The sequence below is a fragment of the Hyaena hyaena genome, unplaced genomic scaffold (genome assembly GCF_003009895.1).
Source record: "Hyaena hyaena isolate Hyena2069 unplaced genomic scaffold, ASM300989v1 scaffold_149, whole genome shotgun sequence".
In the NCBI taxonomy this organism is placed as follows: Eukaryota; Metazoa; Chordata; class Mammalia; order Carnivora; family Hyaenidae; genus Hyaena; species Hyaena hyaena.
Window position 1 is genome coordinate 987,685 of NW_024080781.1, and position 15,667 is coordinate 1,003,351.

General features: G+C 40.0%; 1 protein-coding gene across 1 annotated transcript in view; it reads right to left on the reverse strand.

Moving 5' to 3' along the window:
• The window catches only part of DNAH11 (dynein axonemal heavy chain 11), a 353,093-nt gene that overhangs the window by 263,332 nt on the left and 74,094 nt on the right, over positions 1 to 15,667 (reverse strand). The window contains exons 16-23 of the mRNA XM_039238848.1: positions 15,046 to 15,294; positions 14,797 to 14,966; positions 14,337 to 14,559; positions 9,739 to 9,855; positions 9,520 to 9,606; positions 4,827 to 4,985; positions 3,358 to 3,441; positions 1,485 to 1,643 (exon numbers count right to left, since the gene is read on the reverse strand). Of these exons, the coding sequence (XP_039094779.1) occupies positions 1,485 to 1,643; positions 3,358 to 3,441; positions 4,827 to 4,985; positions 9,520 to 9,606; positions 9,739 to 9,855; positions 14,337 to 14,559; positions 14,797 to 14,966; positions 15,046 to 15,294 (1,248 nt within the window). The remainder of the gene's footprint in view (positions 1 to 1,484; positions 1,644 to 3,357; positions 3,442 to 4,826; positions 4,986 to 9,519; positions 9,607 to 9,738; positions 9,856 to 14,336; positions 14,560 to 14,796; positions 14,967 to 15,045; positions 15,295 to 15,667) is intronic.

The following is a 15,667-nucleotide window of genomic DNA, read 5'->3' on the forward strand; positions in this document are numbered from 1 at the left end:
CCACACATCGGGCCGCCTTTCACATATTTTAAGCTCTTAAAGATCACCTTCCCTAAAAAACCCCAAAAGGTGAAAAATTGGTTTATCTGCTCTTAAAAAGCAGAAAGGCAAGAAAATATAATCTCAAGTTGCATGGACACATGAGAAATCATTTCATGTTTTCCAATAAAGTCAAAATTATCAAAGACCATCATTATTTTAAGTTTATTTATATATTTTTGAGAGAGAGTGTGTGTGCATGCAAGTGAGGGACTAGCGGGGGGGGTGGAGAGAACCCCAAGCAGGCTCTGCACTGTCAGCATGGAGCCCTACATGGGGCTCAAACTCAACTACTATCAAATCATGATCTGAGCTGAAATCAAGAGTCGGACACTTAACCAACTGAGCCACCCAGGTGCCACAAAAGGCCATCATTATTAAATGAACTGGAGGTAGGGGTGGGGGAAGAAATCACAATTTCAGAATTCTCTTTCCCCCTGAATTCACTTTTATACCCTCTGACCCTCTCCACAATATATAAGGTTCTTTCTAGCCATGCTGAGCTCTATACAAGGCCTTCACATGATCTCACTTGATCCCAACGAGAGTCCTCTGATGTAGGAGAGCACATAGGATCCCTCTCATTGTATTAACAAAAGAAATAGGGGTGGGTTAAATGTCTTGTTTCAGGTCACGTAGTAAGAGATAAAAGAAGGATGTCAGTTGAGGCTACTGGAAGAGATTACCATAGACTGGGAGGGGCTTCAGCAACAAACATTTATTACTTTCTCACTATTCTGGAGGCTAGAAGTCCAAGACCAAGGTGCCAGAAGGGCTGGGTTCTTGCTGAGGGCTCTCTTGGTTTATAAATGCCTGTCACCTTGCTGTACCCTCACATGGCAGAGGGGAGAGGGGTCTGGTCTTTCCATCCCATTCTAAGGGCACTAATCTCTTTCATGAGAGCTCCACCCTCCTGACCTAATTGTCTCCCAAAAGCCTTACCTCCAAATGCCATCACAGTGGGGATTTAGGCTTCAGTCTACGAATGGGGGGGGGGGACACATTCAGTCTACAGAAGGGGCTGAAATAGGATCTCTGCATGATCAGTTTGTTGGTCCTATTTCGAGGAGCTTGACCTCCCCCATTTGACCAGACATCTTTGTTTTTTAAATGTTTATTGATTTGTTTTGAACACAAAGCAGGAGCTGGGGGAGAGGCAGAGAGAGAGAGAGAGACAGCAAACCGCAAGCAGGTTACTTGCTGTCTGCACAAAGCCTGATGCACAAACTGTGAGATCATGAATTGCGAGATCTCATGAACTCACAAAGCAGGAGATCATGACCCAAGCCAAAATCCAGAGTCAGACCCTTAACTGAGCCACTCAGGCCTCCCTTGACCTGAAGTCTTCCCACATATCCCATTTCATTCCAGATAAACAATGTAACCCAAGGAATGACACTTGACAGTCAAAAAAATATTCCATTAACAAGAGCCAGGAAACCCACCCCAGTGGCCTTCATCAGCTGGTGCCAATGCCGGTCTCTGAGAGCAGGGCTCTGTAGCTCCATGACCACTCTCAGGGAGGCTGCCATGTCCTTCACTGTGCTTTCCAGGCCTGAGTAAGCATCCCACACTCGGACTTCCTTGTCTAGTGAACAGATTTCCTAAAGAAAAGTAAAAAAGAAACAAACAAAAAAACAGATCCTCAGATAAAACAGTACATTTCATAATTTGTCTTCTGTATAAAAATATGTATTTCCCTGGGTTACAAAAGAGTAAAATCATTTAAGCCCCTAGGTGATGGGCTAAAATCAGAGAAATAGAAAGGATGTACTCATTTATATTATGAGTCATCTACGTACAAGCCACTTGGATACACTGGTTTCTTATTCACAGATTCTAACTGGATAGCCCATGAGAAAACTCATGGGATATTAAATATAGGGAAGTTAAGAGTTTCTAGGACCTTTGCAAAGAACATTTCCTCAAGCAACATAAATAAGCAGAAAACAGAGATTGTTACCTGAATTACTAACATCTTCCTTCAAAGACCTGACTTGTTTAAATGGCAGCCTTGAAATGTTGGTTACCAGTGAATGTTTGTGCTTGGCACTTATGTATGTCATGGTTTTAAGATATATTAAATAAGGACCCTGACTTGGCTGTCTTCTTGGCCCATGAAACAAATTGAAAATTGTGAATGAGAAAACCCGTAATAAAACAATTCAACACAAAGAAAAGGACAATGCCATTTGTTTAAAAAAAAAAAAAAGCTTCAGCTGAGAGTGGGGGTTAAAGTGTCCCTCTGAAACCAGATAATCAAACTGCAGGAAAGATAAACGGGAGCTAAGTACAATAATGAGATATGGTGACCCCTGACATCCCAAAGAATCATGGGACATTTTTGTTATGGCTTTTAGGATAAAGATACTATGGGGGGGGGGGGCAGGGATGGAAGGCCTTGGTAGGAGCCAAGCACAGGACTAAATCAAGACAAAGATGTTGAGAAAAAAGTAAAATGTCTTGCCACTTTTTAACTGCATTTCACTTCTGTGCATTTTGGCTTTATCCAAAGAGGTTCTACCCTCTTTAGAGAGTATATGGCTATGGGGACTAGATATCAAAGCACTACATTAAAATAAGCTCTGTTCTGTATATATTGAGTCCTTGTGGGACATCAGAAGAGTCAATAAGAAGAACAAAGATCACAGTATTTCATATAAATTCCAAAGTGGCATACTTCAATTAGTTGCCCCAAATTTCAGAATCAAAGGGTATCTTTTAAGGTACAAAATAATGGTTGCTAAAGAAAGGATTCAAAACCTCCTTTAAGCCTTTACTCAGCCATGGTACCTTTTTTAATGTTTATTTTATTTTGAGACATAGACAGAGAATGAGAATGAGCGGGGGAGGGGCAGACACAGAGGGAGACAGAATACCAAACAGCTCCCCACTGTCAGCACAGAGCCAAACTTGAGGCTCAAACTCACGAACCAGTAGATGGTGACCTGAGCTGAAATCAAGTCAGATGCTTAACTAAGTGAGCCACCCAGGCATTCCTACGCCCTGGTACTTTTAATCTTAACATCCTTCATTCTAGATAGCCAAAGCTAGCACAGGATTATAGCTACTATCCATAGATTCATTTGCTCTAATATGTTTTCATCCACTCATTCACAAAAAGGGAGGCTTGATTAGAAATGCAACTGGCTGAGAGTTTTAAAAAAAAAAAAAAAAAAAAAAAGTACTGCCTCATATCATCCTGTTTGAAGTAAATAAGGACACACAGCCCAACATACCAGACACTCAGCTAGGCAAGATGTAAGGAGGTGGTGCTGAGAAAGATAAATGGTTGTAATCGACAGTTACGGAACTTGCCTTGGCAAACCTTCTGAGTTCTACATCCATCTGTTCCACATTAATCTGTCTCCACTGGGTTTTAGTCCAATTATCAAGGCTTCTCTGAAAACGCACAGGCAGATAAAAGTGTCAACAACATTTGGTGAAATCAAGTCTCCACAGCAAAATATATAAACTGATGATACACAGGGATTCCATCAACCAAGGAGAAGTCAATTATTTAAATATTAACTGCACTTGTCAAAACTTCCATATCAGCAAAACAAAAAAGTTGTCAGGACATGTCAAACTTATGGTGAAAACATTATGATGTATTAATTTCTAGTAGCAATGACAAATTCCATATACATACCATCATCATTTAATCCTGAGTACTATGAATTGATAAGTGTATTATCATTAAATACCAGATTTTAAAACTCTACATCTAACATAAAATGAGTTTTCTTAAGGCAATTTTCCAACATTATTAAGACATTAATTTCTTGACCATATTCTATATCCCTTATTATGTTCCTTCTTTTTTTTTAAGTTTATTTTGAAAGAGAGTGAGAAAGAGACAGAGACAGAGCACGCACGTGCACAAATGTGGAAGGGGCACAGAAAGAGGGAAACAGAGAATCCCAAGCGGGCTCTGCGCTGTGAGTACAGAACCCAGTGGGGGACTCCACCTCAGGAACTACAAGACCATGACCTGAGCCAACATCAAGAGTCGGATGCTTAACCACCTGAGCCAACCAGGTGCCCCAATATATTTCTTTCTATGGCTTTCATCTAACCTCACAGCACATTATACAAAACACATGTTGCAATATACACAGTTGCCCATAACTTATTTTTCCACTCAAGTTTGTAAATGAATTAACAGTATATAAATTAACTTTAGTCAGGTCCATTACAGATGAATATACATCTAAGTAGGAGGATATACATGGATGTGCATGCACAAGTAACCATATACCTGTACTATATAGTTATATATTAACTGTATTTATTTCCCACATAATCCCCAAAAAGGACTTGAAGCAGTCAACTCATCACACACAGTTTCATTCAGATATAAAAAAAAAAAAAAAAAATCGGGGCACCAGGGTGGCTCAGTCAATTAAGCATCCAACTTGGCTCAGGGCATAATCTCGAGGTTAATGAGTTGAAGCCTCACATTGGATGAGCTCCAGCCCCACATCAGGCATCAAGTGGCCATGAGCTCACTTTGGGGGAGCTCAAGCCCTGCTTCAGACTCCGCATTCTCCCTCCCTCTCTCTCTGCCCCCACCGTGGGATTTTCTCTCTCATTCTGCCCCTCACTCACTTGTGCCCTCTCTCAAAAATCAATCAAAAATCTTTTTAAAAATCTGATTCAGAGAAGAATCTTCTGACATACCCACATATTGCAAGACATTATAAAACCCCAACAAAATGATAAAGACATTAAAAATTGCCTATTTATACAAAAGCACTTAGACACACAAAAAAGTAGTGTCTTACTCTAACATAAATAATGACATCCCAGAGTCCTTTGAGTAATTTTATTTCTTTGCGACACTGCTTCATTTGTCTGTACTCTGGAAGAGCCACTTCAAAAAGATGTGTGGATTCCTGCATCTGCAACAATTCTTCTTCCAACGCTTCAAGCTCTTGATTTGCCTAAGGAGAAAACGCACAAAAACACCATTAACATCCAATGAACTGCCAGAGAAAGAGAAGCCACATGGTTCTACACACCTCTAGTTATGTTAACATTTGCAATCTTGATTTTAAAATGAACATTAGCTGTGCTGACAGCTAGTTCAGAGCCTGGAGCCTGCTTCAGATTCTTTGTCTCCCTCACTCTCTGACCCTCCCCTGTTCATGCTCGCTCTCTCTTTTAGAAATAAATAAAACATTTAAAAAAAATTTTTTTAATAAATAAAATAAAATAAACTTTAAGGGGCACCTGGGTGACTCGAGCAGTTAAGTGTTCGACTTCAGCTCAGGTCGTGATCTTGTGGTTCTTTGAGTTGGAGCCCCATATCAGCCTCTGTGCTGACAGTTCAGAGCCTGGACCTTGCTTCTGAGTATGTGACTCCCTCTCTCTCAGCCCCTCTACCACTCACACTCTGTCTCTCAAAACATAAATAAATGTTAAAAAAAATTAATGAAAATTAAAAGAAATCAACACTATAATTATTGGTAAAATGTAGGTTTTCGATGAACAAACTCCCAGCTACTCAAAAATTCAGAGTAGACTGCTAATGAATACAAATGTGTCACCAATACTGTCACATACATACTTCAGCAAAATTTGCCCTTGCATCAGGCTTCTACTAATACAATTTTTTCTCTTGATTTTCATTGTATAGCTGGGCACTTGGCTAGAGAGCAAATGGTGAGGTTCTAGAAGATTCCACTTAAGAAGAAACCACTTCTTTAAAAAAAGAAGTTTTAGATTTAAAAAATATCCTAGAGATTATCAGTAGTACAAAATGTACCAAAGAGAATTCGTGATATAAAACACCGGAGCTAAAAACAGCACAGCGGGAGAAATTTCACTGTACAATTATCCTTCCCAAGGCTCATCTTCCAGCCCATCTATGTATGTATGTCTGTTACGCCAAATACAAACGGAGTCTTTTTTTTCTTTCTTGATAAGCCAACTCTTAATTTTAGTTTTGATTAACACAGTAGTGTATTCACATGGTTAAAGTGAGAGGAGTACAGAAGAGCTTGTAATGCAGGAAAAGCTGGTTCTCTCTCCAACCCTTCTGGGTGCCATTCTCTAACTCTCAATTCCATGCGCAAGCTGCTCCTTCTTCATTTATCAAGTTCAGACATTACACTGGGTTACTGGCTTTGCAAAAAAAAGGACTTAACTTTCTTTTCCCACTTTGTATTTTCCTCCATCCTCTTCTTAATACCTGACTCTTATGTTATTTTAGTTCTTGTGATTTTCTTCAAGTTCAATACTCATGCTTAATCCTTTTGGATTTCAGGTATCAACTCTCCTAATTTCCTACTGTGTCAAGCATATCAGCACTTTAATCTTCTTTCATTATACATGTATTTTATTTTTACAAGTTATATCTTTATAAACAAGAACTGCAATTCTATGACTCAATTTTACCAACAATGTTTTATTATGAAAAATTCCATACACATAAAAAGGTGTAGGTGTGTGTGCATCATCCGGCTTAAGACTATGTTATCAGTGACTTAATGGCCTCTTCCTTTTATTCCTCTCCTTGCCACCAAACTTTAACTGCCAAATTTTTATTTAATATTCCCCTGATGTTTCTATTTCTACTACATATGTATGCACTGCTAAATACTAAAAGGTTAAAATTTGTTTTTGAAATTTATGTGAATGACTTTATACTCTATATTAAGATATTTCAATTCCTGCTTTTGAGATATACACACACATACAAACGTATATATGTATGTATGTATGTATGAGTAGATATGCATATGTAAATGTGGATATGTGTGTGTGTATGTGGTTATGTATGTATATATATGTATTTGTGAGGCTCTGAAAAATTCACCGATTTTTACTACTGTGTAAATACTACCTTGTATGAATGCTGCAATTCATTTGTTCTCCTTCTGCTGGTCATTTAGGCTTATTTGTGTAACCAGTACTGATGCTCTCCCAGGAAACTTTGTGTCCCCTGGTATAAACGTTTCATTTACCCCTACAGCAGTACAGGCTTCTTTGCCTCTGCCTTTCATCTGAGATTCAGCTACTCCATTTTTTTTTTTTTCCTGTCCTTGAGAGCTTTCTCTGGCTTTCTTGGGAGCTCAGCAATAGATATAAAGTCATACATTTGTGGGGGGGGCCTAGGGTGCCTCAGAGAATTAAGAGTCCAACTCTTGATTTCAGCTCAGAGCATGATCTCACATTTTAGGAGTTTGAGCCCGACATCTGGCTCTGTGCTCACAGCGTGGAGCCTGCTTTGATTCTCTTTCTCCTTCTCTCTCTGCTCCTCCCCAACTCATGCTCACTGTCTTTCAAATAAATAAACTTGCACATTTGTGAACATGTTTCAGCATCTGTCTTACAGAAGGATTTTCTAACTATCTCAACTACCACACTCCCCAAAGTCAACAGCCCTTCTATTTGTCATTTTTCATAGATTTCTTACACTAAATTACTCCTAAATACATATAACCAGTAACATGAATTCAAGTGTTTGCTCTCTCTTTGGATACAAAGACACAAAAGCACATAATATAAGTTTACTGAGGAATCAATTATAAAGGAGAAACTCAACATAACCCTCCCTCCAACCCTGGAGAGGCAATGGTCTTCTGCCTGGTGCAGTTAAGTGCCTTAAGTACTAAGGTCTACACCCAGCCCAGAATAAGCATCTACATGGCTTGCTGGTGAATCTAGTTAGAGGAGTATTAAATGCACAAGCCACACACATGAAAATGACTTCAAAATAAAGGTAACCCAGCCCTACTATATTCAAAACATCCCTCAACACATTCTGTAGGTACAAGGATAAATATCTCTGACTTTTAAATATTTAACTATATGCTGTTATATTATAGCATGCAAATGGTAGGATTCAATAAATAACTATAGTAAATGTTTACACACAGCACATTGGTTAGTCAAGTAAAAATGTCTCCCCTTCCACAATCTGTTCAGACCACCTGCAATTCACATAGAATCTTTAAAAACTCCATAACTCTATTAGCATATTCTAACCCACAGTGAATACATTAACCACTCTTCTTTAGCCAAGTGAAAAAGAAGATCTTCTGTGACAGAATGGTGCTTTCTGAAAGGGTTTCAGGCAGTTATAACTAAATTCAATCCACAATTTGGACAAGGAAGTACAAGCTCTAAGTCTGATACCAGTCTAAGGAGTAAGGACTATGTCCAGCATGAAGTAAAATGAGGATGGAAGCCCTATGATGATCTTAAAAAGATTCACTGCTCCTGAATCTAAACCTCACCAACTCATTTCTCATTTTAGATGCTGAGTTAAGAATTTCTGTTTTTTCTCTTTTATTTTTTTAAATGTTTATTTCTGACAGAGAGACAGACAGACAGACAGAGCTCGAGTTAGGAGAGGAGCAGAGAGAGAGGGAGACCCAGAATCTGAAGTAGGCTCTAGGCTCTGAGCTGTCAGCACAGAGCCTGATGCGGGGCCCAAACCCATGAACCATGAGATCATGACCTAAACCAAAGTTGAATGCTCAACCAACTGAGCCACCCACGCAGCATTCTAATAAAGTTTTAAAACATTTTTTTGAGGGCGCCTTGGTGGCTCAGTTGGTTAAGTGTCCAACTTTGGCTCAGGTAATGATCTCACAGTTCATGGGTTCGAGCCCCGCATCAGGCTCTGTGCTGACAACTAGCTCAGAGCCTGGAGCCTGTTTCAGATTCTGCATCTCCCTCTCTCTCTGATCCTCCCCTGCTCATGCTGTCTCTCTCTGTCTCTGTCTCTGTTTCTCTCTCTCCCTCCCTTCCTCCCCCCTCTCTCTCTCAAAATAAAAACATAAAAAATTTTTTTTTAAAAAAGCAAAAAACATTTTTTTCAAACCTCAAGTGAACTACTCACCATGTTGGATTACATGCCCATAATACTCATTCTTACAGTCCACTATAATAAAGCAGTTCATTACAAACTAGGACTGTAGGACTCAATAATATTTGTATCCAGAGTTAGGAATAAGTTATCAGCTTTCTTTACCAAGGTTAAGAGTCATTAGCCAAGTACCACATGGTAAACAATAAAATGATTAAAATTCCTGTTTAAAAAAATTAGGTAGAATTTTAATACTAATCTGTCGCTGTATAATCTCCAATGTTACTTAATTACACATGGTGGCTTCCTTATTGGAAAAAAGAACCGAAGTTATACCATGGGGATATTAGAAGAACTAGAAAAATATAAAGTAATAAGCTTAATGTCCTTGACACACATATATACTAAGCGCTTAAAAATAGAGTCATTTTGTTACTTGCACAGGTTACTTTCATTTTCACTTTGATAATGAGGGTGGTTTGGGGAGACAGGATTTAAAACACTATTGGGGAAAACAGTTCATAACCCATTTTTAAATAGTTCATTCTCAACTGCTATAACTAACCACAAAACTAAGGCAAAATATCCCAGTATCTCAGTGTCTAATTTGACTTTCTAAAATAGCTCTCGTAGCAAAAACTTATGAAGATCAGCATTACCTTATCAAGCATGGTGTACGGATTTTCTGTATTAAAACTGAGAGGAGCAAAGAGTCTGAATCTCTCTCTGAACTCGATCTGCTTTTCCTGATGCAGACAGAAAAAATCTGATGGTGAATCTCACAAAACAGCTTCAATTATCCTTGTAAAATCTTTCTTTAAAAAGGAAAAAAAAAAACCATGAACAAAAATACCCACAAAACTTGGTAGCTAGCTTACATCGAAGGAAATACATTTTTTCCTCAGGAGCGTGACTTCGGCATTTTGGAGAGATGAGACCGCATGTCTGACAGTCACTGCAATCTTTTTGGTTGTTTCCCACCTTTCGGGTAATTCCTGTGAGAACAAAGGTACAAATGGGAAATTACCTCACTGCCTCAATCCAATCAATCTCCACAGGACTGAATGATCCCAGCCTCTTCACATGAACCCAGGACATCTCCTTCCAGAAGAGAAGGAGCTTAGCCCCAGAAGGATTCAAGTGGCTTGAAGGCTCAGAGCCAGGCTGATCCACTGGCGCCACTGGATTCATGTCTTCCGAGTATAAACCAGGGACATCCTCTAGTGTAAGATTTCTCTCAGAACAAACGAAAACCTTTTCAAAACATACACCAATCTCCAAATTGTTTTGCTGTTAAGGGAATAAAATTAAAGCACTCCGGAAAGGACTTCCTTGCTGTGTAACAAGTGGAAAAGAAGCCAGATTTAGCAACTGAGCAAGGAGAGAAAGATCCTTTGAAACCGGTGGGGCAGAGAGGAAAATGTGAATCCATCTCAGCCCGCATTTTCCTCTAGCGTCCAGAGCATTTTGTGCCCTCTCTCATAATGGACAGTCAGAGCCTTTATGTTAGGTTCATTGTAGCTGACCAGGATTTCTGAAGTAAAAAGAAGCCAAGGGAAGAGAAGGTTAATTCCTACTTGATGTAGGACAAAAGCAGCAATAAATAGTTCAGGTAGCAACTCAAGTCTGCACCCCTTGACTACAGTGCAAATAGGACAACCACAAATTATTTTCTTTGAAGAGCCCTTGTATAGAACCATTGTTGAAAAGCGTTCCTTGTGCCCAGGCTAACTGAGCATTGTCTCTCTGGGTGATCTCCTTGGACATTAAAACTGTTTTGTCATACAAAACCACCCCCAGGGGACTCTACTTGGGTAGCTAAGAGCAAAAACAAAGGTTCTGAAGACTATTTATAACCCTTAATCAGTATCAGATGAATGACTGAGTAGCTGCCAATTATGAGGAGTTTGCTGTGCTAAGTGTCAACTATAACCATGTGGGGGAGGGGCACCACAAAGGCAAAATACATTCTCCCACTTAAACAGTTGGTAAACCATCAGAGTAAATGAGAAGCGACCAAGAACTATTCCATGTGACAGAATGTGTTAACTTCCATCAGGAGGTCTAGGAGTTATGGATTTTGTTAAATGCTTGGAAGGCAGCAGGCCTGACGGGAATGACCAAAACAGACCAGGAACCAGGAGACCTGGGCTTCATCATCTCCTTCCACCCTTCTCATCAAAGCTCTGCACCCCCATCCATACAGAGCCTCACTTTGCCATTCCCCATGGATTCCATGGAACCTAAGTATCACCTGGAGTCCCTTCTGGACTAACGGGACCGAAGGTCATATCCCTGGGCTTGGGCCCCTTAACCTTTACTGACTATACTAGACTTGCTATTCCCTGTTTCATATATTTTTTAACATTATATTTATTTCTGAGAGAGACAGTGTGAGCAGGGAAGGGTCAGAGAGAGAGGAAGACACAAAATCTGAAGCAGGCTCCAGGCTCTGAGCTGCCAGCACAGAGCCCAATGTGGGGCTCGAACCCAAGAACTATGAGATCATAACCTGAGCCGAAGTCAGACACTGAACCAACTGAGCCAACCCAGGTGCCCCCCATTCCTGCTTCATATTTAGGGATTCCAAATAAGCTTCTGCTTGTTAAAATAGATTTTCATTGAAAACCAAAAGATGAGATGATCTTCAAGGTAGCACTGAATCTATGGTTCGAAGTAATAGTTGGGTTGCAAGAGGCAGGGATTATCAGGAGCTCCCAGGAGATCCTGCCGGGTAAGATTCCCAGCACAGCCTGGAGTAAGAATAGGGCTTGTATGGAACCGAGACAGTATTCAAAAACTAAAGGCAGTCAGTGAAGGCTTCTTAACAAGGAAGGGACTTGATAAAATCTATACACTAAAGTTTAGTCTAGCCTCAGACCTTATTGTAGATAGTGAGTGAGGACACAGCCACAAGGAGGGGCTTCTTAGCCCAGATCAAACACAGGCAAGTATTTGGAAAATGTTCTGTTAATGGTTATGAGGAGGAAACAGTATCACAAACTGCTTTAATTAAAATAAACGTGGGGTACTATCTTCCACATGTAATTCGTACCACCTATGAATCTGATTTTTCCTCTGGATGGAGGCACATACTTAGCTAAAAGTGTGGCCCACTTTCGAAATCTGAAAAAGCATAGTATTTTCAATAATGCATTAACCTTGAGTAATGAGCCAAACTCTTGCAACAGAAACTCTAGAAGCCACGCTTAAATGACCTGTGTTATGACTGGTTTCTCTCTATAGATTAAGACCCAAGATCTAGCTCAAAGAATATCCAAAGCTTTCTAAAAACAAATATTTACACTGTTGCCCACAACTACCTCATCTCTCACTCTTATTATGCATCTTTGTATCCACATCTTTTTGTTTTTAGATTTTTTTAAATGTTTTATTTATTTTTGAGAGAGAGAGAGAGAGACAGCATAAGCAGGGGAAGGTCAGTGAGAGAGGGAGACACAGAATCTGAAACAGGCCCCAGGCTCTGAGCTGGCTGTCAGCACAGAGCCTGACATGGGGCTCAAACCCAGGAACTGTGAGATCATGACCTCAGCCGAAGTTGGACATTGAACCGACCAAGCCACCCAGGTGCCCCTGTATCCATATCTTATCGCACTCTGTGTCTAACTGGCTTTCAGTTCTCAGGACGGTTTTACAGTTAGAAAGAACGTGGCAATTCGTACACACTAATTCTTTACGGTCTCTATAGTCAAGAGAACACTTGTAAATACACTGCCGGATTTCATCTTCACAAAACAAAATGAAAGATACATAATGCAACAGCTGCTGTGAGAAGTTTGGCGGTTTCTCAAAAAGTTAAACTTAGTATCACCACAGGACCCAGCAATTCCACATCTAACTGTATTCCATAAGAAACTGAAAAACAGGTACTCAAAAAAAAAAAAAAAAAAGGAACCAGTTACTCAAATAATTACTTGTACACCGATGTACACAGCAGCAGGACTCATAATAGCCAAACAACCCAAATGTCCATCAACAGATGAAAGACTTAACAAGTTGTGGTAGACATAATTACAATGCAACACCATTCAGACACGAGAAGGAATGCAGCATTCACAGGCTAGCATGTGAATGCATCTCAAAACTATTATGCCAACTCAAAGAAGCCAGGCACAAAATACCTGGTATTGTACAATTCCATCTGCAGGAAATATCTAGAAAAAGTAAACCCACGGAAACAGAAGACTGGCAGCAGCCAAGGGCTGGCGGCAGGGTGGAAGGGAGAAGTCACGGGCAAAGAAGGTTCATGGGCATGGACGTTCTTTTCAGAGTGATGAAAAGGTTTGGAGACGAGAGGTGGTGATTACACAACATTATGTTCATACTAAATGCCATGTACTTTGTAATGATCACTTTTATGTCATGCAAACTGTGAATTTCACCTCAAAAAAAAGTGGGAAACTGGACACAGTACAAATGTTAAAAGCGAGGGATCTGGAGAGAGATTTTCCTGAAGCAGCAGCATGCTCTGAGACAAGGAGATGGGATGGACGCTCTCAGTACTCAAAAACAAATCCATGTCTGGGTTCCATGTTCTAATCACTAAACTAAAATTTAATAAATCACTAAACTAATCACTAAACTAATCACTAAAACTAGAATTTAAACAAAAACAACGTGTTTGTTTGTTTTATGTTAATGTGTCCACTCCTCACATTTGCAGGGTGAATTGTAAGCCCATGCTGGAACTTGGTGGGTGATGTGTATATATGATCTATAGAGCTCCAATATAGGATCTTGATTCATGGTTTCAATTCTAACAAAAACGACTTTATTCGTCACTTGGCACAGAGCAGCCAAGTCTTTCCAAAACATAGAAACAAGAGGATGACACAGAACTCCTATTTAGAAAACAGTGATTTCTTCAACCAAATTGGGCTTTATTCTTTTTTAAGTTTATCTGGAGAGACAGCTTGAGCAGGGGTGGGGCAGGCTCCAAGCTGAGAGCGAACAGTGAGATCATCACCTGAGCAGAAATCAAGACTACAACGTTTAACCAACTGAGCCACCTATGCTTTATTCTTCATTAAAATGTCCAAAATAAGCTTCTATGCTTCCAAAGACTAGGACACCTCTCAACTGCCAGGCAGCTTCCAATGAAAAACAGCTGGGATATATTTCAGGTCTTTAAATGATAGTAAAACCGAACTCCAAAGAGCAACTCAGGGGCTCTCTGTTACCTATATACCTTCTAGTAAGAAGGCAGTGAGGAGAGCGGTTGAGATGGAGTATCTTGGCATCAAACACACCTAGATTTGTGCTGGCTGGTGAATTTTTCAAAAGTTTTTGAAAAATTTATTAACTCTTTAAGTTTCAGATTCCTAACCTGGAAAATACAAACAGTTATCTACAGTATAGGTTGTTAAAGGACAGTATAGGAAAGGGCATATAAAGAGCTTGGCTAAAGTAGGTGCTCAACTCACATTAATTATGGTTATTTTACCACTACACTTACCTCTAGCTGAATGTAGACTTGCTCAGGCATCTTCTGGCCATAGGTTTCTAAGAGTGTGACAGTTTGTTTTAGAGGCTCAAAGAGTTCATCAGTAGTTCTCTGTCGGCTTCTTATTGCCAGTAGATGCCCCATGATCTCAACCAAACCATTGTGGTCACCCTCACTTAAATCTCTCTGAAGTCCAGCATTGGTCTCCTTTATGAATTCTTGTAGCTCATTCAGACTATTAAATACATAGAGATACACACATATACACATGAAGACAAACTCAAATTAAGCTCATTAAAACCTTTAGAAGTAGAAGACTTCTGACAGAATCTTATTTTCATTATTTAAACGTCACACATTATCTCTGTTAAGAAACCGGCAGTTTTAATATTCTCACAATTTATATCTCAGTAATAGAAAGCAGTCAGATGTTCAAAGTTGTAATTCGAAACGCCCAAGCACAGAAGGCTACCTGTCTACAACAAATCTCAAAAGATGCTCCTGAAACATCCAGCTCCATTTCTTGATGATGTTCAACAAGCTCACTTTGAAGGGCTTCATGTCCACCTTGAACCAGCTATCAAACAGTCGGAAGTCATCAAACTTGCTCATCTGAACATACAAAGCTTCATAAATGTCAATCTATAATTAGAAAAAAAAATGACTGTAACAGTTCAATCAAAAGCAAGTAAGTACCCTGAAGACTAAGGGTTTTCCTTGCCTGTTCTCTGAATTGTTGCAGCGTCGGTGGTTGTTCAGGGACTTCTTCGTCTGCGTGAGCATCCTCAGATGGCACGCTCTGGCCATACAGGAGAAAATGCTTCATGAACTCAGCTCGGTCATCCACCCAGAGGTAAGCGTATGTGTCCAGGGTATTTCTGAAGTCCAAGACTTTACTGAGAACGTCTGCCACTCTGTTCATGATCTCTTGCCTGACTTCTGCCAGGCCTAACATATTATCCATGTCATTCTAAATGAGAGGAAAGCCAAACGCTTATTAAAAGCAACCTCACTCTATCAGTTATATGCACCAGAACTTTCTCCATGAAATTCTCCAAAGGGAAAGTAGTTGGTACAATCAAAAACTGTGTTGTCTTGGGGCGCCTGGGTGGCTTAGTCGGTTAAGCGTCCGACTTTCGCTTAGGTCATGATCTCGCGGTTCGTGGGTTGGAGCCCCACGTCGGGCTCTGTGCTGACTGGCAGCTCAGAGCCTGGAGCCTGTTTCAGTCTGTGACTCCCTTTCTCTCTGACCCTCCCCTGCTCACGCTGTCTCTCTCTCTCTCTCTCCTAGAAATAAATAAAAACAAAACAAAACAAAAAAAAACTGTGTTGTCTTTTCCCAA